The 22,204-nt window shown below is 45.1% G+C and overlaps 1 protein-coding gene across 1 annotated transcript in view; it reads right to left on the bottom strand.

The window, feature by feature from the left end:
* Positions 1-1,940: 1,940 nt before the first annotated feature.
* Positions 1,941-22,204, bottom strand: part of LRRC31 (leucine rich repeat containing 31) — an 85,418-nt gene continuing 65,154 nt past the window's right edge. The window contains exons 9-10 of the mRNA XM_063919599.1: positions 6,603-6,770; positions 1,941-2,525 (exon numbers count right to left, since the gene is read on the bottom strand). Coding sequence (XP_063775669.1) covers positions 2,209-2,525; positions 6,603-6,770 — 485 coding nt within the window. The 3' untranslated portion in view covers positions 1,941-2,208. The remainder of the gene's footprint in view (positions 2,526-6,602; positions 6,771-22,204) is intronic.

The following is a 22,204-nucleotide window of genomic DNA, read 5'->3' on the forward strand; positions in this document are numbered from 1 at the left end:
GGCCTTTGAGACGCCTGGGCAGGTGCGGGCTGAGAAGCCGGCTGTCCCATAGCTGTTACGTCATCCAGCCTTTTATGTAAGGAGTTGACACTGTCGGTTAATACCTTCCACCTATCCATCCACTCTGGTGTCGGCCCTCAGGGGCCGACATCCCATTTATCGGCATCTGCTCCGCCTCCACATAAGCCTCCTCATCAAACATGTCGACACAGCCGTACCGACATACCGCACACACACAGGGAATGCTCTGACTGAGGACAGGACCCCACACAGCCCTTTGGGGAGACAGAGAGAGAGTATGCCAGCACACACCAGAGCGCTATATAATGTAGGGATAAACACTATCACTGAGTGAATTTTCCCCAATAGCTGCTTGTATAAACAATATTGCGCCTAAATTTAGTGCCCCCCCTCTCTTTTTAACCCTTTGAGCCTGAAAACTACAGGGGAGAGCCTGGGGAGCTGTCTTCCAGCTGCACTGTGAAGAGAAAATGGCGCCAGTGTGCCGAGGGAGATAGCCCCGCCCCTTTTTCACGGACTTTTCTCCCGCTTTTTTATGGATTCTGGCAGGGGTAATTACCACATATATAGCCTCTGGGGCTATATATTGTGATTATTTTGCCAGCCAAGGTGTTTTTATTGCTGCTCAGGGCGCCCCCCCCCCCCCCCCCAGCGCCCTGCACCCTCAGTGACCGGAGTGTGAAGTGTGTATGAGGAGCAATGGCGCACAGCTGCAGTGCTCTGCGCTACCTTGGTGAAGACTGAAGTCTTCTGCCGCCGATTTTCCGGACCATCTTCATGCTTCTGGCTCTGTAAGGGGGACGGCGGCGCGGCTCCGGGAACGAACACCAAGGACGGGTCCTGCGGTCGATCCCTCTGGAGCTAATGGTGTCCAGTAGCCTAAGAAGCCCAAGCTAGCTGCAAGCAGGTAGGTTCGCTTCTTCTCCCCTTAGTCCCTCGTTGCAGTGAGCCTGTTGCCAGCAGGTCTCACTGTAAAATAAAAAACCTAACATATACTTTCTTTCTAGGAGCTCAGGAGAGCCCCTAGTGTGCATCCAGCTCGGCCGGGCACAGAAATCTAACTGAGGTCTGGAGGAGGGGCATAGAGGGAGGAGCCAGTGCACACCAGATAGTACCTAATCTTTCTTTTAGAGTGCCCAGTCTCCTGCGGAGCCCGTCTATTCCCCATGGTCCTTACGGAGTTCCCAGCATCCACTAGGACGTCAGAGAAATAACACTTTCCCATCCCCTTCCCACTGATAAACATGCACGGATCTCATGGATCCGTGCATGCCTATCTAAACACGGGATAAAAAAGCAGGTCTGGTTTTTTTTTAGCACTTTTTCACGAATTGTATTTCTGCACGGCAGTGTTTGGCTATTGTCGGCAGTGTTTGTGATTTGCACTTTTTAGTAAATTACCGATTTCTACCAAATTGCAGGCGTATTTGACCGATGGTGTATTGATTCGTGATTTTTTCCTAGGACTTCCAAAATATTACGAATGCCCTCATCACTGCCGAGATTTTTGCTTAGTAAATTCCCGACATGACACTTTGAAGAAAAAACGGCATCTCGGTCAAAATCGGGAGCTTAGTAAATATACCCCTCAGTGTCTACCAAGTCTCCTACAGTCAAATGGTTCTCATGGCCTGAATTCTATGCTTCACATATGGCTCAGCCTGTTACTATCTCTAAACTGGTGCTCGTTTTTACATTTTTGAATAGGTGTGTAAGGCCCCAATTGCCGTTATATGATGCCTAGTAAGGTGTATGTGTTCTCTCTTTTTTACTGTTCTGATTGCAATCTTTTAATTTTCTTTTATTTCCTTCCTCTCCCTTTATCATTTCTTTTAAAATGGTACATTATGCTTCTTTATAACGTTGTTTAATCTGTCTTATCACATGAACTGTCACTTATTCAATAAAAATTTATTGAGTTAAAAAAAAGAAAATATTGTGTTTTATTCATTTTCTTACAGACAAAAACAGCTCTGTGTTAAGTAAACAATAAGATCTTATAAAATCTGAATAATCGCTGGTAAATGAGTACACTTTCATAATTTACAATAAGGTAGGTTCACGTATTTGGAAGATTCAAAGAGAATAGCCTATCTGTGATAATCATTGTTTGGTCTTTGGGAATGCATACTGTATGTAATACCTGTTCTTTCTTCATGTATAATTGTATTTGCCTATATACAAAGATCAATCATAGTTAATATTGATGTCATTTTCCCTATGGATACGATTTAGCTGCTGCTGCTCTGCTGCTGACAGTACCCAGCGCTGCATTCCCAGTTCCCTGAGCTTAGGCAGCTTTTGCAGACTGGAGAGTAAGTGAATGAACCATGGCCCACAGTCACGAGCAGAAGCAGGTCTCAAACTCATATCTAATTCAACAGCATTCTTCAGAGCAGGCGCACTTTCATAGAAGAGGGACCAGCCTTCATCAGGGATAGTGTCATTATAGGCAAGGTCCAGCTGCTGTAAATTGTCCAGATGACCGGCTTGTGCTGCTGATGCTGAAATACATACCAGACACCTAATTACTTACAGTATGTTGTAAGAAACATTATGTTTTTGGATTAATGTATATTTGATATTAAGGGTTCTAACTTTATTCATATAAAATAAGGATGCTAGAAAATCTAAGAATTACAGTAACGGGTCTCAGACAGTGGTGCAAGTATGAGGAATATGGCAGCGGGTACTCAGCACCACCTGCCACACTTTGCACCCGTGACCGCCATTATCACAATTATAATGCACCACAAAGTAACAAGACCATGGTGCTTGGCAGCATGACAGCGCCTCCCAGTTTGTATGGGTTACTGGGAGCGCAACGGTGATGTCATGACACCACATCACACTTCCTCCTCTGGCGGATGTGGCTGGCGTGAAGAGAGGAGCCTGATTGCACTTTCCTGCAGCGTCTCTTGCTGGGAGCATTCATTTCTAATATAATGTGGACACTACTATATATGTCTATTATTATGGGGTATTACTACATATTTCTATTGTAATGTGGAAACTAATATATATTTCTATTATACCAGGGGCACTACTACATTATATATTCCTGTTATAATGGAGGTATTATTAATATATTGTTGTTACATTGGGGGCATTACTATATCTATTTATCATACTGGGGGCATTACTATATATTTCTATTATACTGGGGGTATCACTATATATTTCTATTATACTGGAGGTAGTACTATATATTTCTATTATACTGGAGGTAGTACTATATATTGCTATTATACTGGGGTATCACTATATATTTCTATTATACTGGAGGTAGTACTATATATTTCTATTATACTGGAGGTAGTACTATATATTTCTATTATACTGGGGGCATTACTATATATTTATATTATACTGGGGTATCACTATATATTTCTATTATACTGGAGGTAGTACTATATATTTCTATTATACTGGAGGTAGTACTATATATTTCTATTATACTGGAGGTAGTACTATATATTGCTACTATACTGGAGGTAGTACTATATATTTCTATTATACTGGGGGTATCGCTATATATTTCTATTATACTGGAGGTAGTACTATATATTTCTATTATACTGGGGTATCACTATATATTTCTATTATACTGGAGGTAGTACTATATATTTCTATTATACTGGAGGTAGTACTATATATTTCTATTATACTGGAGGTAGTACTATATATTGCTACTATACTGGAGGTAGTACTATATATTTCTATTATACTGGGGGTATCACTATATATTTCTATTATACTGGAGGTAGTACTATATATTTCTATTATACTGGGGGTATCACTATATATTTCTATTATACTGGAGGTAGTACTATATATTGCTATTATACTGGAGGTAGTACTATATATTTCTATTATACTAGGGGTATCACTATATATTTCTATTATACTGGAGGTAGTACTATATATTTCTATTATACTGGAGGTAGTACTATATATTGCTATTATACTAGGGGTATCACTATATATTTCTATTATACTGGAGGTAGTACTATATATTTCTATTATACTGGAGGTAGTACTATATATTGCTACTATACTGGAGGTAGTACTATATATTTCTATTATACTGGGGGTATCACTATATATTTCTATTATACTGGAGGTAGTACTATATATTTCTATTATACTGGAGGTAGTACTATATATTGCTACTATACTGGAGGTAGTACTATATATTTCTATTATACTGGGGGTATCACTATATATTTCTATTATACTGGAGGTAGTACTATATATTTCTGTTATACTGGGGGTATCACTATATATTTCTATTATACTGGAGGTAGTACTATATATTGCTATTATACTGGAGGTAGTACTATATATTGCTATTATACTGGAGGTAGTACTATATATTTCTGTTATACTGGGGGTATCACTATATATTTCTATTATACTGGAGGTAGTACTATATATTGCTATTATACTGGAGGTAGTACTATATATTGCTATTATACTAGGGGTATCACTATATATTTCTATTATACTGGAGGTAGTACTATATATTTCTAGCCTTGCCTCCAGAGTGCAAAGAAAAGGGGCTTTGTAGTGTCGCGATGGCACTAGTGTCATGTAGCCACTCCCACTCGAGCATGTGGCCACACCCCTACACAACACATGACCACGCCCATTTTTGGCACTCAGTACCACTAAGAAAATATTTCTACTTGCACCACTGGTCTAAGACAGTAGGAGAAATACACAGTGCTCCTTTCCTACGATTACTTTATCCAATCAATACATTTTACCAAATGTGCATTAATATCAGATAGCGTACTTCCACCCCACCGTGTGCTATTCCTGTAATGTGTGCCTCCACTGACTGCACACCCTGCCTGCAGCAACCTATGCAGTGTACCCCAGATGGTTACCTCAGATGGTTCCTCCGCGAGCAGCATGTACTTCACATAGATTTTTCTGTACAGGGTATATCATACCACTACACAATTGTCAGTTTTCTCATATATGCATTGTGCTCTTGTATGGCTCACCTCCCACAATGTAACCTTCATAGTGCGTCCAACATGGCTGCCTCATCTGGTACATTTGTGGATGGTACGAAAGACCTGATGGTTTTGTTGGGACCCTACTCTGAGTGTTAAGTTGCTGGACTCGCCCCATTTTGTTTCATCTCTTCTAGAGGTAGCCTATTCCACCCAGGGTAATCCTACGCCGTGGGCCCAAACCGGCTGCCTCACCTGGTACATTGTGATGAAGAAGTACACAATCCGTGAAAGTTATTACCCAAAATGCTTACACCAATCCTGCATTATGCTTATGTGCGCTCTACTGTAGGTTTTCTTTTTATGTCTGTGCAGCTTGTCTATTGCTGCATTACTTAAATCTTCTGCATTATGGACCTAATTTAAGGTTGATTGCAAAAGCAAAATCTTCCTCTAATGGGCAAAACCATGTGCACTGCAGCGGTGGCAGATATAACATGTGCAGAGAGAGTTAGATCTGGGGGGGTTATATGGTTTCTGTGCAGGGTAAATACTGGCTGTAAACCACCATGAGTCCTCTTGGAGAAAGAGCGCTATATAAATAGAATTATATATATATATATATATATATATATATATAATATATTTCACATCACCCTTTATTATGCCATCCTCTATATATCCATTGTTTATACCTGTGATCAATCTGGCAATATAATCTGTCTGTTTAATAAACATGGGGACCCATAGAAAAATTTGCTATAGGGTTCAGAAATGTCTAATTACACCCTTGTGCACAGTATATTAATATGTTATCCCATCAATTTGTTGTAAGCAACATTATTATTGTGGATTAATGTATATTTGAAAGCAAAAAAAGCAAGTAACTTTGTGTCTGGAACAAACCATGATGCCATGCAAGGGGAGCAAATACATTGATATATTTTCTGTGTAGGGTAAATACTGGCTGCTTTTGCAAGTAGCCCATAAATGTCAGACAGCTTTATTTTTACAGTGCAATTTAGATTTCAGTTTGAATACGCCCCACCCAAATGTAAATCTCTCTGCACATGTTACATCTGCCCCACCTGCAGTGACGCAGAGAGGGAGGGAAGCAAGTACTAATTACCCAGGCATCTTATAGGGGCTTGGCGATGGCCAAGGTCCATGAGACACCCCCTTTCTCCTTCTTACCTATCACTGGCAGAAGCATCTTTCCCCAGCCCAACACATGCTGCGATGTGCTGGGCTGGAGCAGGTCCAGGGAAGCTGCTGCTGCAGAGCGCACCTGTCTCCTCTGCCTGCAGGAAGGAGGTGGGGAGCGATTGCACTGATCAAGCCCTCTCCCTGAATCTGACCTTTGCTGAAGGGCACATGACACCCCTTTGTGCAGGTCAGCGATGCTTCAAGACACATAAAAAATAGTTTCTAGATTTATTTTTTTAAAGGGTGTGTGGTCACATCTCTGTAATGAGACCACTCCCCGTTCATTACCAGTGCCCAGGAAAACTCTCTACGGTGCAACATGGTTTTGTCCAGTTGCTTGCTTTTTTGCTTTACTTACAAACATGAGTCAGGGCTATTGTTGTAACAGATACTTGTTAACATAGAATGTACCTAAAACTGCCAGATCTTGTGTTAGCAGATTGCAGCTGCTCAGGAGAAGGCTTTGGAGAACAGTAGCATTTTTCAGAGTTTCTGAAAACATTTTCAGGTTTCCTCCAACACACTTATTCCAGGAAAGGTCCAGCTTTTGCAGGTCTATTAGGTAACGCGATGCTTCAGCTGTGGAAACATTCATTATTTACAGTGTAAAAAGAAACTAGCTTTTACCTTCTGCTATAAGAATAATAATTAAGCACATAGGGCTGATTCAGATGTAGCTGGAGTAGCTATCGCTATGGAAGCAGCAACAATGGGGGTCATTCCGAGTTGTTCGCTCGCTAGCAGATTTTAGCAGCATTGCACACGCTAGGCCACCTCCCTCTCGGAGTGTATCTTAGCATAGCAGAATTGCGAATGAAAGATTAGCAGAATTGCGATTAAATAATTCTTAGCAGTTTCTGAGTAGCTCGAGACTTACTCCTACACTGCGATCAGCTCAGCCCGTTTCGTTCCTGGTTTGACGTCACATACACGCCCTGCATTCGGCCAGCCACTCCCCCGTTTCTCCAGACACTCCCGCGATTTATCCTGGCACGCCTGCGTTTTTCCGCACACTCCCAGAAAACGGTCAGTTTCCGCCCAGAAACACCCACTTCCTGTCAATCACACTCCGATCACTTCAACGATGGAAATTCTTCGTTCGGATGTGAGTAAATCTACTAAGTTTTGTGCTAAAATACTTAGCGCATGCGCACTGCGTACCATGCGCATTTTCGCCTTAATCGCTCCATTGCGAAAATCGGCAACGAGCGAACAACTCGGACTGACCCCAATAGCTCTAATATGTTACGACACCAGAAGCCGGATCAGTGACCCAAGGGGCCCTGCAAGCCGGCTGCCGCAAGATCTATCAAGAGGCCAGGAAATATCTGTCCACTGATGGGGATCCTGGCTTCGTCTACCCCCCCTACAATGTTGGCAACATGCCTCCATTTGGAGAAATGGAGGCAGTCGCCGTCCCCAAATGGCATCAGACTGTCAATCACTAACAGTCTGATGCCATTCTGATGCTACAGTGTGACTGACGTCACAGACCTGTATGGCACATGCCTAGTGTACTGAATATTGGTACTTTGTGGCATGCGCCACATTAACAACCGCACCTGAATCAGGCAGCACAGAGATGAAGTGGAGGTGACAGCAGATCCCCAGTATTGTGTAACAATAGTATTGTGTAACAATAGGCTCTGACTAAAATACTACTACTAGAAAGAGGAGAAAAAGCCACATAATTGTAAACTTTCCACATTGTCCTTAAAATGGAACTAAACTTTGTGCAAAGGTCTTTCATATTTTATTAAATGGATAGACATCACGGTTAATGGTCAATTCCACCTTTACAGTTTCAATTTAGAAAAATGCCAGTCTGATGTAGGAACCAGCTTGCAGAATACTTTACACACATTTCTCTCCATTGTGTGTTACCTATACATTCGTGGACCCCAAAAGCACAATGGATGGGTCCCCAGGGGAGATAATCTCAGAATTCAGGTATATGTCTAAATGTTTAAAATAAAGGTGGAGTTTAACAAATAGTATACTTCTTTTACTGATTGTGAGGTCTATTTATGAAGCAGTGAAAAGTGTGGAGAAGTGAGCCTGTGGAGAAGTTGCCCATGGCGACCAATCAGCATTGAAGTAACATTTACAATTTGCATAGTATACAATTGTACAGAGCAGCTGACTGGTTGCCATGGGCAACTTCTCCTCAGGCTCAATTCTCCACTCTTTTCACTGCTTCGTGAATAGACCCCTATACCATAACATAAATAAAACAAATATTGGTTGTAAATATTGAAGTTTGAAACGTGGATGTAACTAAAACTTATTTTATTTTAATATATACAAAACAAAATCAGTTTTTTGTCATATATAAGCTACTACCCTTCACATTGCAACAGCAGTCTCTGCCAGTGGCTCCAAGGGTACTAATTACCTGGGCCCAGCCTTCTTGGAGGGTCCCACGGGGCCCCGAGTCAGAGCCGTCTTAACAGCAGTGTGGGCCCCTGGGCACAGCAATGCATTGGGCCCCCTACCCATGCTCCAACGGTAGGGGTGGGAGGAGCTATCAGCAGCAGCTTTGATGTCCTGCGGGCAGTAGGGGGTGTTCTATCTTCTGCTCAGCATGTAGGACCAGAAGCAGTGATTTCTGCTAATTACTCCTTTACTGCACAGATGGGCTAAACTGTAGAAGGGGTCATTGTGCTGAATGAAGCAGCCTTGGTACATGACTTCTAGGGTGGTAGGGGGTGTTTAATACGTAGGGGAGGGGTGGCTAGTGGAGTTGGCTTAATATCATTTTACGGTGGGAGGGCAGCTTGCTTGACTGCAGATATCTCAAGTTCCTGAAAATATATTTCTTAGCTTTGGAATAAAATACTAGAGAGTTCCACCTTTCAGAAGGTTCTGGGGACTTGGGGATCAGAGTTCAGGAGCCAGAGCAATTTACCAACGAAAATCTAAAACTGCATATTAGGCATGTGGAGCTGGAGCAGGGACCAGCTGCTTGAAGGCTGATATCTCTGGTTCTGGGCATAGTAGAAACAAGCTGCCAGTGTCCACTAAAAGTGGAGAGTCCCAGCTTTTGGCTTATACCCTTAGAAATACTCAAAGTCAGACAGAACCCGAAATATCTGGCTGGGAAGAGCAATTAACAGGCTTGGATGGGGACCACTGCTTTCAAGTCAGATATCTCTGGTTCCCCAGGGCCGATTTTCAAAAATCTGGTACCCCTGGAAAGAGGGGACCCTCAGCTATCAGCCTAGGGCCCTTATTCTCTTGGGTCCCTTGGGCAAGAGCCCATTGAGCCCATACGAAAAGACGGCCCTGCCCCGAGTCCATGCACCCCCCACACCCCTCTTACTTGTCAGCAGCCCCTGTCCCCAGCACATGCTGCCGCTGAGCACAGTGGTCTCCACTGACTGCGGGGGGCTAAGGGGGGCCATGGCACTGGATCTGTCCCTTGCTGAGGGCTCAAGGCCTCCCCTTGTGCTGGTCATGGGGCCGCTTCATGGCGTTTAGGCAGTACACTTTTTCATGTCTCTTTTTAAAGTGGGTGTGGTCACACCTCCATGATTAGGCCACACCCCTACATGAGTCTGGCCAAGCTCTCTACGGCCCTGGTCTTTGTCTCATGGCAGGTGCAGCTATTTCTTTCTTCCGACTTTTACATACAAACAGCAAACAGGAGCTCACTAAAAACTTATACTCCCCAATTATAAACAAATGTAAAAGTGCATAACAATGCATGAAGATTTTAGTAAGGATGATACTTTTTTTTATTATACGGATATATTCAATTATCAATAATGATAGAATTCAGAAATATTCTACATTGGGTATTGAGCAGATAGAGAACAGGGGAGTGAACATTCTTTAATACAACTGTTAGAGAAGGAATCATCTTTATTATTTAACCACTTAACTGACGATTGTTTTCCCCAAAAACTGCTCCGAAATTGTCGGGGTTTTTTATGAGTGAATCAGGTGAAGAACATGAATTCAACCCTATCCAAAACGAGTTTAGTTAAAAAAAATGTAATTATGTTTTAATTTTTTAAAAATGTTTAAAAATGATGGCTTCATTTCCCCCCCAAACATCAATCGGGAACAGCACAACCATCGGAACATCGGAAACATTGCGGATTTCATTGTGAAAGACGGGATAGCCTCCAGGTACATAGTGGAGGGGCTTGGGGGGGGGGGGGGGGAATTTATACTCCCCAGCGGCTGCTATTGTCCGCTCGGAAGTGATCGGCAGCACGGCTATCAGTAGGGGGGAGTGCAGGGAGGCAGAGGGTCCTTCTGGTCCCTCTTAGAGCAGCAGCGGAGGGAAGTTTCCCTTCCCTGCCACTGCTAAAACTGTTTATCTGACTGGTTGCATCCTGTGCAGCCAGGTCAGATAAACCACTTGCAGGCATGGTCGCATCTGATGTGACCATGCCAGGCAAGTGGTTAAATGAAAAAGCAAGCAAATAGGAGGAATCAAGACCACATTGATCCAGCAGGGAATCTGTCCCTCAACCCTGGTGCCTGGCTGTCTTATTCCTTATTCATCCCTTCCCTCTATATATCTCCTCTCCCCTGCCTTTTGTTCCTCTATTTCACCTCTGGTCCTCTACTTAGGATTAGGTAAGTATGGTGATGGAGTAATAGTGTAATGTGATAGTGGGGGTATTAATGCAATGTATGTTTGGGTGAAATACAAGGACATAGCTACTATAGGTGCAGGGAGTGCAGCTGCTATGGAGTCCTGAGCTGAGAGGGGCCACCTTCCCTGTCACAGTTACATGTATACAAGGACATAGCTACCATAGGTGCAGGGAGTGCAGCTGCTATGGAGTCCAGAGCTGAGAGGGGCCACCTTCCCTGTCACAGTTACATGTGTTATATAGTATACAAGGACATAGCTACCATAGGTGCAGGGAGTGCAGCTGCTATGCGGCTCACAGCTGAGAGAGGTCACCTTCCCTGTCACAGTTACATGTATACAAGGACATAGCTACTATAGGTGCATGCAGTGCAGCTGCTATGGAGCCCAGAGCTGAGAGTGGCCCACCTTCCCTGTCACAATTACATGTGTTATATACAAGGACATAGCTACTATAGGTGCAGGGAATGCAGCTGCTATACGGCCCACAGCTGAGAGAGAGGCCACCTTCCCTGTCACAGTTACATGTGTTATATACAAGGACATAGCTACCATAGGTGCAAGGAATGCAGCTGCTATGGGGCCCACAGCTGAGAGTGGCCACCTTCCCTGTCACAGTTACATGTGTTATATACAAGGACATAGCTACCATAGGTGCAAGGAATGCAGCTGCTATGGGGCCCAGAGCTGAGAGAGGCCACCTTCCCTGTCACAGTTACATGTGTTATATACAAGGACATAGCTACCATAGGTGCAAGGAATGCAGCTGCTATGGGGCCCAGAGCTGGGAGTGGCCACCTTCCCTGTCACAGTCACATGTGTTATATACAAGGACATAGCTACTATAGGTGCATGCAGTGCAGCTGCTATGGAGCCCACAGCTGAGAGTGGCCCACCTTCCCTGTCACAATTACATGTGTTATATACAAGGACATAGCTACTATAGGTGCAGGGAATGCAGCTGCTATGCGGCCCACAGCTGAGAGAGGCCACCTTCCTTGTCACAGTTACATGTGTTATATACAAGGACATAGCTACCACGGGTGGTATTCATGTGACCGGTGGTCGGGAGACCGACAGTCACATGACCTCCTCCACCATCCCGACCGCTCACTATCCCGATGGTCGGCATGCCGACCAACAGGGACTATTCCCACTCGTGGGTGTCCACGACACCCATAGAGTGGGAATAGAACCAGTGGCAACCGCAGGTCGCCACCAAGCGTGCAGCGTGGCGAGCGCAGCGAGCCCGCAAGGGGCTTGCTGCAGTCGCCCCTCCCCGCCGGGATCCCGGCGCCGGTATGCTGCCGGGATCCCGGCATCGGTAAGCTGACCAGTGGTCCCCTGACCGCCGGTCAGCCATACTACACCCAGCTACCACAGGTGCAAGGAATGCAGCTGCTATGGGCAGGGTTGGACTGGCCCACATGGGTACAGGGGAAACCACCGGTGGGCCCCACTGCCTGCAACTGCAGGGGGCCCTCCTCCTCCTCTAGAGATCAGGTTCCAGACTGTGCATTGAATTATATATTATACATATGTTACCTTATACTGCACAGGACTATGGTGTTTTCTCTACAGTGCGTTGCTGCTATTAATCTGGTAGATTATCATGCCTGCACTAGCAGTATTTACTATATATATTTATCAAGGGGCCCAGACCATGCACTAATGGTTAGCCAAGCCTCTAACCATGGGGCCCTGTAATTGCATTTCCACGGTGGGCCATACACGCCTCAGTCCGACACTGGCTATGGGGCCCAGAGCTGAGAGTGGCCACCTTCCCTGTCACATGTGTTATATACAAGGACATAGCTACTATAGGTGCAGGGAGTGCAGCTGCTATGGGGCCCAGAGCTGAGAGGGGCCAACTTCCCTGTCACAGTTACATGTGTTATATACATTTTTCACCACTGGGTAGTACATAAGGACTCTTACAAACTTTTGCCTTGGTACGTACAATATATCTAGTTATGCCCCTTGACCTGCTCATTGTAATGTGGTATAAACTGAACAGGAGGGCATTATAATGTGGCTTAACATGAACTAGGGGCACCGTATGTCCTAATGTGAATTGGGGGTACTGTGTTGCATAATGTGTACTGGTGTCCTTACAATGTGTGGCATAATGTGAACTTGGGCACTCGTATTATTCATAAAATAAACTAAGGCACTACTATGGGGTGTAAGCCACTACTATGGTTCAGAAAATTAACTAGTCTCTCTAGAAACTGGGGCCCCTTCAAAATGTTGCTATGGAGCCCACAAGGTTCTGGCTACGCCCCTGGTACTAATGTATTGTAGTACAAGCTAACAGGTTTATGTAATGGGGGTATAACTGTAATGTGAAGGCTGGTAGGGACTATAAATATAACAATGGGATATTAATGCAATGTGGAAGATGGACACTAATAATATAATGTAGTGGAGGATAGATGTAATGTGGGCACTGTTGGGGGCTGTTTAATGGGGTATTAATGTAATGTACAGTAGTAGGGACTATTATTGTAATGTAATGGAGGCTATTATTGTAGTGTGAGGGCTGGAGGGGTTATTTATATAGTGATAATGTGAAATCATACTACTACGGAGTGAATTACCAGTTATTCTCTGTTTATTAACAAGTTATATACCGGATACATCTATTTGTGGTTTTTCCCTTTGAAAGGATGGAGATTATTCACCTACGTTTACTTATTTTTGTTATCGTGTACACATGATTTACAGTAGTAGCAACCATTTGAATATTTATCATCTGCGTCTTTCTCTACCCTTCATTTACAAAAAAATTTTTTATCCATTTTCTGGATACAACAATACTAGAGACAGTACATCTATTATCTGGTCTCTTGTATGAATTGTTCTGTCAGCCACACTCTGTTGCAAATTGGCGGACATAACTAAGTATCAAATTACATTTGCACAATTACTGCAGTCTTGATCAGTAGACTGGTGTAAGAGGTGGCTATATGTTACAATACATTTACCTTATCCTCTCAAGCATATTTTAGGATCAGGAATATCCCTTAAGACATATGCAAAAGGTTTTTTTTCTCCTTTCCCTTTATCTTTTGAAGCGATACAGAAACTGCCATCCCAGATACACGCTGAACGCTATTGATTTGCAGCGTTGGAAGCCTTATAGAGAGCAATTAATGTCAGAATAGTGTCAGAGACAATAAATGTACCAAGTCTCTTGAATAGAGTACATTAGTAGCCAAATAAGCACTAATAGCTTCAAGTAAAATATCACTTAGCTTAATTTATATATATATATATATATATATATATATATATATTTGTTTCTCTTTTCTTGCCCTTATTATATTGGAGGATTTAGACATTATTTTAACACTCTAATTCCCGGGCAATCATTTCATGATTTTGTATTCTCAGGCTATCAGATGAATCACCATGCCTGATTATAGAGATTTATTTTAAATTTTGAATAAAAGTTAAATTTTAATACTGTATAAACATTTCAAAAGAGTGCGCCACACAATAAGCCCTTCTTTTAGTGATAAGCCCACTAGTGGTTTACACTAATAACTTCTAGAAAAAACGTTATTTATATAGTGTAACAGCATGCGTCAACTGAATTTAATATTAAAGCTTTGTTAAATGTTTGTAATATGAGGTTGACGGACTATTAACTTCTTCAGTGTTAAAGCAAGACTCGTGACATAATGATAATCTTATCGTCATCTTATGAAGGTTTATAGGCTGGCGAGGAAACTGAAGGCACTCCCTAGTACAGTGTCTGACTGGGGAATGAAGGGCCCACCGGGCTGAGTCAGAGGTAAGGGCTCATATTTAAGGAGTGTTGCTAGCCACCACAGAGTATTGGTCAACCAAGAGGACATAATCTGCAGACAACATGGGTTGGGTATAAAATCCCGACAGTTGGCATCCCGATGGTAAGAATCTTGACGGATACCAGTAAGTATTTTAACCCTACCCTTAACCCACCCCTCTTGCAGCCTTACACTAATTGTCTCCTCCCGCAGCCTAACCCTAACCCTCCCCTTAGTGCCGAACTCTAACCCCCGCCCCAGTACTTACCATTGGGTTTCTGACCATCAGGATGCCCCTGTCATATTCTGACTGTTGGGATCTCGACAGCTGGGATCCTGGTCCCATCCCGACATCATGGATACCACAGTGCATAGTCTGTTCATTTATGTTCCTGCACTACCCCATAACTGACCCTGTATTAGAGTAATAATGTATAATTCAAGTGTACTGTCCGAAACCTAACATCAGAAAAGAAGTTGAGATCCTCAGACAGTGGGGCCCACCAGAGATTTCCTCTGAACTCCTGTGGGCCAATCTGACCCTGCCCTAGTGTCACCACAATGTTTATAAGATAAGTAACATAGTAACATAGTTTCTGAGGTTGAAAATAGACAATTTGTCCATCGAGTTCAACCTATGTGTGGTCTCCTACGCTGTATTATTTTTTAGGACTAATTTTGTATGTTGCTAATGTCGGCCGTTGTGTTTATTCCTTATTCCTCTTTTTTAATAACTATAGTGCATGACTACGCACCATAACCCTGTATATCCTTATCCATTAGGCATTTATCTAGCCCATTCTTAGAAGTGTTAACAGAGTCGGCCATTACTACTTGTTTTGCATTTTGGTTATGTATTTTATGTTAATACTTCTGTTTATGTTCCCCGTGGGTGTCATGGGGTGTTCGGAGCTCACCCTTAAGGAGAGGGTACTGTTATGAACCACAGGTAGTGGTTCATTCCTATTCTATGTTTATAGTTGTCTTGCAGGCCAGGATTTCCCGTTGCTCTGGTTTGAGAAGACTCTTGTTTGCTGCCGGTGGTGAGTCTGTGTGATTGCAGCTTGTTCCCATGTGTTCAGCCTCACCTGTCTGTTGATTGCACCTCTCAGTTGTGCAGCAGGGCAGCTGCACGACATAATTAATTAAGACTCTCTGTTATATTCTGGCTCAGTGCAATTCACAGACGCTGGTGATATTTCCAGAGTTCCAGAGTTCTTGAGTTCTGAGCTAGTCCCTGCCGGTTCCAGTGTCGGTTCCAGTGTCTGATCCCGTGTCCTGCCGTGAAGCGTTCCTGTCCAGAAGTCCTGTGGCTTTGTCTGTGCCTGGTCGAGTATCTGGCTTCTTGGTGTCCACCGGTCTGTCATTTGGGATTCTGTCTGTCCTCCAGTTCTGAGAGTCTGTGTCGGCTACATTGGGGGTTCCTGTCCGTTTGCCAGTATTGGTCCGTCGGCCTAGGCCGCAGTATTCTTTGGTTATATTTTGTTACTGGTGTTTTGCAGAGGGTTCTGCTTATGCTGTCACCGCCGGTTCACAACAGTATTGTGTCGGTGAGTGGACAGCATTTTCTTTGTTGTTCTCTTCCTTTGGCGGCGTGCCGCACATATATTTAGTTTTAGGGTTGTTAGTAGCCCCTAGCCTTCTGTTTGCTTTAGTTAGAGGTCCCCTTGTTATTATCCTGTCTCGGTTCACGCCTTGTCTCACTCTAAGACCTGGGGGCATCGGAGTTGGGCAGACCTAATCCGCCCTTCAAACGCGGCTGCCGTGGGCCCAAGAAACCATAGTCACTCAGGCGTGAACTGACCACACGGGTGAAACAATGGAGGTAGGGTGCTAGGGGCTATTTCCACACCACACCTTATTTCAGCATCACGTTCTGGTGCTCTGGACTCACTACGCAACATCTCCCTTGTTCTGAGCACCAGGAACCTAACATTATCACCAGCCATACAACAAAAAATAAATAAAGCTTTTTCTTTTTTGGCCCAGTCCAGTGTCTTGTCTAGAATCCAGTCCTGTCTAAAATTCAGTGTGCAGAATCCAGTCCGGTGTTTAAAAATCCAGTCCAGTCTTGTCTTGTCTAGTTTAAAAATCCAGTCCAGTCTTGTCTTGTCTAGAAAATTGTCTAAGAATCTTGTCTAGAATCTTGTCTTAGAATCGTGTCTAGAATCGTGTCTAAGAATCTTGTCTAGAATCTTGTCTTAGAATCGTGTCTAGAATCGTGTCTAAGAATCTTGTCTAGAATCTTGTCTTAGAATCGTGTCTAGAATCGTGTCTAGTCTTGTCTTGTCTAGTTTGAAATCCTCCTATGCCTACTATGCAAGCCCTGCAAGCATCTCTCTCAGCCCTGAACTCTGCTTTCAGTGCTTTGAAACCTGAGCGGCTGGAAGTTTTGCAGCAATCCTTAAAGCAACTGCAAAACCTTCTGACCAAAATTTGGCTTATTTTGCCAGAAGTAGTTGAGAGTTCATTCTCTAAAGAGACTCTTGTTCACAGTATGGTGACAAGTGAATCCTCAGGTTTAATTAGAGAGAAAAAGTTTGAAAGTTTTCTGCGGCCCAGGCTCTCAGAAGAGGAGAGTCTGCGTCGCAGAAAATTAGATATATGCGTATATTGTGGGGGTTTAGGCCACTATCTGCAGACCTGTGAGTTGCGCAAGCCAAAGTGTGGCGACAAGTCCTGCCCTCTGGCCAAGTTGAGTCAGGATACAAGACCTACTCCTGTCTCTACTGTGGCAGAGGTACTTGTCACACAACCCACACTAAAAAGCACTCTGTCCTATAATTGGGGTCCTTGGGCTAGGGAGCCCCATTATAGATTCAGGAACCAAAGGAGAATGTTTCTCTCCTCTCTTGATTTTCCTGTTGAAGCAGAGTTGCAAACCCCTGGAGCGGTGCCCGATGCCCGGGGTCCTGGAGCGGTGCCCGATGCCCAGGGTCCTGGAGCGGTGCCCGATGCCCAGAGTCCTGGAGCGGTGCCCGATGCCCAGAGTCCTGGAGCGGTACCTGATGCCCAGAGTCCTGGAGCGGTACCCGATGCCCAGAGTCCTGGAGCGGTACCCGATGCCCAGAGTCCTGGAGCGGTACCCGATGCCCAGAGTCCTGGAGCGGTACCCGATGCTCTAGGTTATAGAGTAGGGGTGGGCAACGTGCGGCCCGCGGGCCGGATGCGGCCCGCGAACCGATTCTACCTGGCCCCGCTGTCTCACACCAGTGTGCAATGACAAGCGGCCCGACTGGCTGAGCCGCTCGTCATTGCGCTACATAGCTCCCAGACGCGACGCCGCAGAGGAAATCCCGGTCACGTCACAGGGCCTGCTGACCGGGATTTCCACTGTGACGTCAGGCGCTGGGCGGCACGGGGGGCGGGGCCATGGCAGGACTGGGCAGCAGGCAGCAGCCGCAGCGTCTCGGTGCGGCACAGCGGGCAGCGGGAATCTGGCAGCGGATCATCTGGGCAGCGGACCTGCCACTGTGTAAAAAAGGTACAGGGATCTGTGGCTAACTTTAAAAGACTGCTTTATTGGTTCGGGGGGCGGGGGGGGGAGGAGAGAGAGGGAGATTAGGGACTGCTATACGGGTTTAGGGGAAGGGGGTGAAGAGGTGTTGGGACTGCTATATGGGTGGGGGGTAGAGAGAGACTGCTATATGGGTACGGGGGGGGGGGGAGGGGAAGCTAGTAACTGTGCCCAGGGAGAGACAGGAGCTGTGCATACCAGCAATACACAGGATGCTGTTTGTTTTCAGCACTGTTTTTTATTTATTTATTTATTATATGTGTTTTTTTTAGACATTTTGTATTTGCCTGTAAAAAAAACTACGTATGTAATGTATATTGTGGTGTATGTTTTATATATATATATATATATATATATATATATATATAGTTCCTTTCTATATATATATATATATATATATACACACTATGTTTTTATAGTTATATACATAACTATGGGCCTAATTCAGACCTGATCGCTAGCAGGCAATTTTTGCACTGCTGCGATCAGGTGGTCGCCGCCTACAGGGTGTGGGGGTAATCGCTGTGCAGGGGTGTGATCACATCTGCAGAGAGCTGCACAAACAGAAGTTTGTGCAGTTTCTGCACAGCTCAGGACTTACTCTTCCAGTGCGATGATCGAGACCGGAGCTGACGTCAGAAACCCTCCCTCCAAACGCCTGGTCCCTCCTTCATTTTTGCGGACACTCCTCTAAAACGGCCAATTGCCACCCACAAACGTCCTCTTCCTGTCAATCACTGTGCGATCGCTTTGTTCGTACCATCCCGTCGCTGCCCGGCGCTGCAGACCGACGCGCCTGCACATTGCGGTGCATGCGCAGTTCAGACCCGATTTTACAAGATATTTTGTGTGTGGCCCTCGACTATTCACTGGAAGTGTTATGCGGCCCCCCAGCTGAAATAATTGCCCACCCCTGTTATAGAGGGACATCGAATATTATAGCTCAGGTGTCAATACCAGAAGGGGTCTCAGAAGCTGTTACCCCAGGTAGAGATTTGAAAAGCGCAACTCCAGAGAAGGTGTCTAAAACCATAGTTCTAGAAGGGAACTCGAGAAGCAAAACCCCAGAAGGGATCTTTGAAGTAATATCCCCAAGTGGGGTCTCGAGAGACAAAGCCCCAAAGAAGGGTCTGGAAGTCGCTTCCCCAGGAAAGGACTCAAGAGGCATAGCGTTAGTGGAGGTTCTGAAGGTTATAGCTTCAGCAAAGGTCCCGGAAGTCATTGTCCCGGAAGAAGTTTCGATAATTATCGACTCGGAGAGGGAGGCTGACGGCCCGGTCCCAGAGAGGGAGGCTGACTGCCCGGTCCCAGTAAAAGAATCCGAGGTGCTGACCCCAGCGGGGTTCCCGAAGGCCACTGCCCCAGCGGGGTTCCCGAAGGCCAATGCCCCAGCGGGGTTCCCGAAGGCCACTGCCCCGGGTGGGGTTCAGAAAGTCACTGCCCCGGGTGGGGTTCAGAAAGTCACTGCCCTGGGTGGGGTTCAGAAAGTCACTGCCCCGGGTGGGGTTCAGAAAGTCACTACCCCGGGTGGGGTTCCGAGGGCCACTGCCCCAGGTGGGGTTCAGAAAGTCACTGCCTCGAGTAGGTCCTAGCAAAGCACTCTAGTCAGTCAGATGGGAAGGAAGCAGATCCTGACTCTGTTGATATCTCAACATCTATAATCTTTGATGGGGACTTAGTCCAATTTCTGGCGCTTTACAAACACTATTACACCATTTTGTTGTCTAGACCATTTCTGGGCATCACTTCAGAGAACCTTGTGCTCTATCTGATATATTCCTTTAGAGGAGAGCCTTTTGAGTGGGCGACCAGCCTAATGAAAGCTGAAGATCCCATTCTTCAGGATCCCCCAGCATTCAGTGATGCAGTTATTAAAAGATATGGTTCCAAAGAAATTGGTTCAGGTTCCTCTAGGCCACCCGTCTTATCTGCTGAAAGTTCACCGTATAGTGTAAACTCGGCACAAAAATCACAGCCTATTACCATTGCTACTGGATGTGCTTTCCTGTCTTCTCCCTACAGGAAATCTTCTAAAGTTTCGGTACCTAGGGGAATGGAGCCAATCTATGGTCTGTTCTCAGATTCCGAAACTGATGAGGTTTCTTATATGCTGGGGCACTCTGGTAGGAGACGGAAGAAGCATCGGATTGCACGACCTATATGTTTTGAAGAATTTTTTGAGCCAGAGATTTCTTCCTTTCCTGGTGTCGCCAAGCAAGCACAGGGTAAAAAGAAGAAAAAGAAAAAGAAATATTATTGACTCTTGCCTTGATATGATAAAAAAAAAATATTTTTTGCCCTTGTCTTGTGTCCAGTGGCCACCGTCAAGGGGGGGGGGGGGCACTGTTACAAGCTGTTGCCACAGCTTGTTTCTGTTACTTGTCTTTGTCTGTTTGTTCCAGTGTCAGGTTTATTAATGTATACCTTGTTTTGGAAAACCTGAATTTTGGGGTCCTTTGACCCCTCCTCAAGGGGGGGGGTACTGTTATGAGCCACGGCTGTGGCTCATTCCTGTTTTGCATTTTGGTTATGTATTTTATGTTAATACTTCTGTTTATGTTCCCCGTGGGTGTCATGGGGTGTTCGGAGCTCACCCTTAAGGAGAGGGTACTGTTATGAACCACAGGTAGTGGTTCATTCCTATTCTATGTTTATAGTTGTCTTGCAGGCCAGGATTTCCCGTTGCTCTGGTTTGAGAAGACTCTTGTTTGCTGCCGGTGGTGAGTCTGTGTGATTGCAGCTTGTTCCCATGTGTTCAGCCTCACCTGTCTGTTGATTGCACCTCTCAGTTGTGCAGCAGGGCAGTTGCACGACATAATTAATTAAGACTCTCTGTTATATTCTGGCTCAGTGCAATTCACAGACGCTGGTGATATTTCCAGAGTTCTTGAGTTCTGAGCTAGTCCCTGCCGGTTCCAGTGTCGGTTCCAGTGTCTGATCCCGTGTCCTGCCGTGAAGCGTTCCTGTCCAGAAGTCCTGTGGCTTTGTCTGTGCCTGGTCGAGTATCTGGCTTATTGGTGTCCACCGGTCTGTTGTTTGGGATTCTGCCTGTCCTCCGGTTCTGAGAGTCTGTGTCGGCTACATTGGGGGTTCCTGTCCATTTGCCAGTATTGGTACCGGTTCCGTGAGTAGCGGCTTTGCCGCGTCCGTCGGCCTAGGCCGCAGTATTCTTTGGTTATATTTTGTTACTGGCGTTTTGCAGAGGGTTCTGCTTATGCTGTCACCGCCGGTTCACAACAGTATTGTGTCGGCGAGTGGACAGCATTTCCTTTGTTGTTCTTTTCCTTTGGCGGCGTGCCGCACATATATTTAGTTTTAGGGTTGTTAGTAGCCCCTAGCCTTCTGTTTGCTTTAGTTACAGGTCCCCTTGTTATTTTCCTGTCTTGGTTCACGCCTTGTCTCACTCTAAGACCTGGGGGCATCGGAGTTGGGCAGACCTAATCCGCCCTTCAAACGCGGCTGCCGTGGGCCCAAGAAACCATAGTCACTCAGGCGTGAACTGACCACACGGGTGAAACAATGGAGGTAGGGTGCTAGGGGCTATTTCCACACCACACCTTATTTCAGCATCACGTTCTGGTGCTCTGGACTCACTACGCAACATCTCCCTTGTTCTGAGCACCAGGAACCTAACACTACTCTCCCCGGCAGGGAATTCCAAACACGTATTGTCCTTACTGTGAAAAAACTTTTTGCCTCTGTGTGCAAAATCTCCTCTCCACTAACCTAAGCAGGTGTCCATGCGTCCTCTGTGATGATCCTACCAAAAACAGATCCCCCGCAAGCTCTGTGTATTGTCCCCTAATATATTTGTAAATGTTGATCATGTCCCCTCTTAGTCTCCTCTTTTCCAGTGTGAACATGCCTAGCCTTGCAAGCCTTTCCTCGTATTCCAGCGTCTCCATCCCCTTAATTAGTTTGGTCGCCCGCCTCTGGACCTTTTCTAGTTCCAGGATATTCTTTTTGTAGTATGGTGCCCGAAATTGTGCACAGTATTCAAGATGTGGCCTCACTAGGGATTTATATAATGGGAGTATAACACTCTCATCCCTTGCCTCTATTCCCCACTTTATACATGCCAATACTTTGTTAA

The sequence above is a fragment of the Pseudophryne corroboree genome, chromosome 4 (assembly GCF_028390025.1).
Source record: "Pseudophryne corroboree isolate aPseCor3 chromosome 4, aPseCor3.hap2, whole genome shotgun sequence".
Taxonomy (NCBI): Eukaryota; Metazoa; Chordata; class Amphibia; order Anura; family Myobatrachidae; genus Pseudophryne; species Pseudophryne corroboree.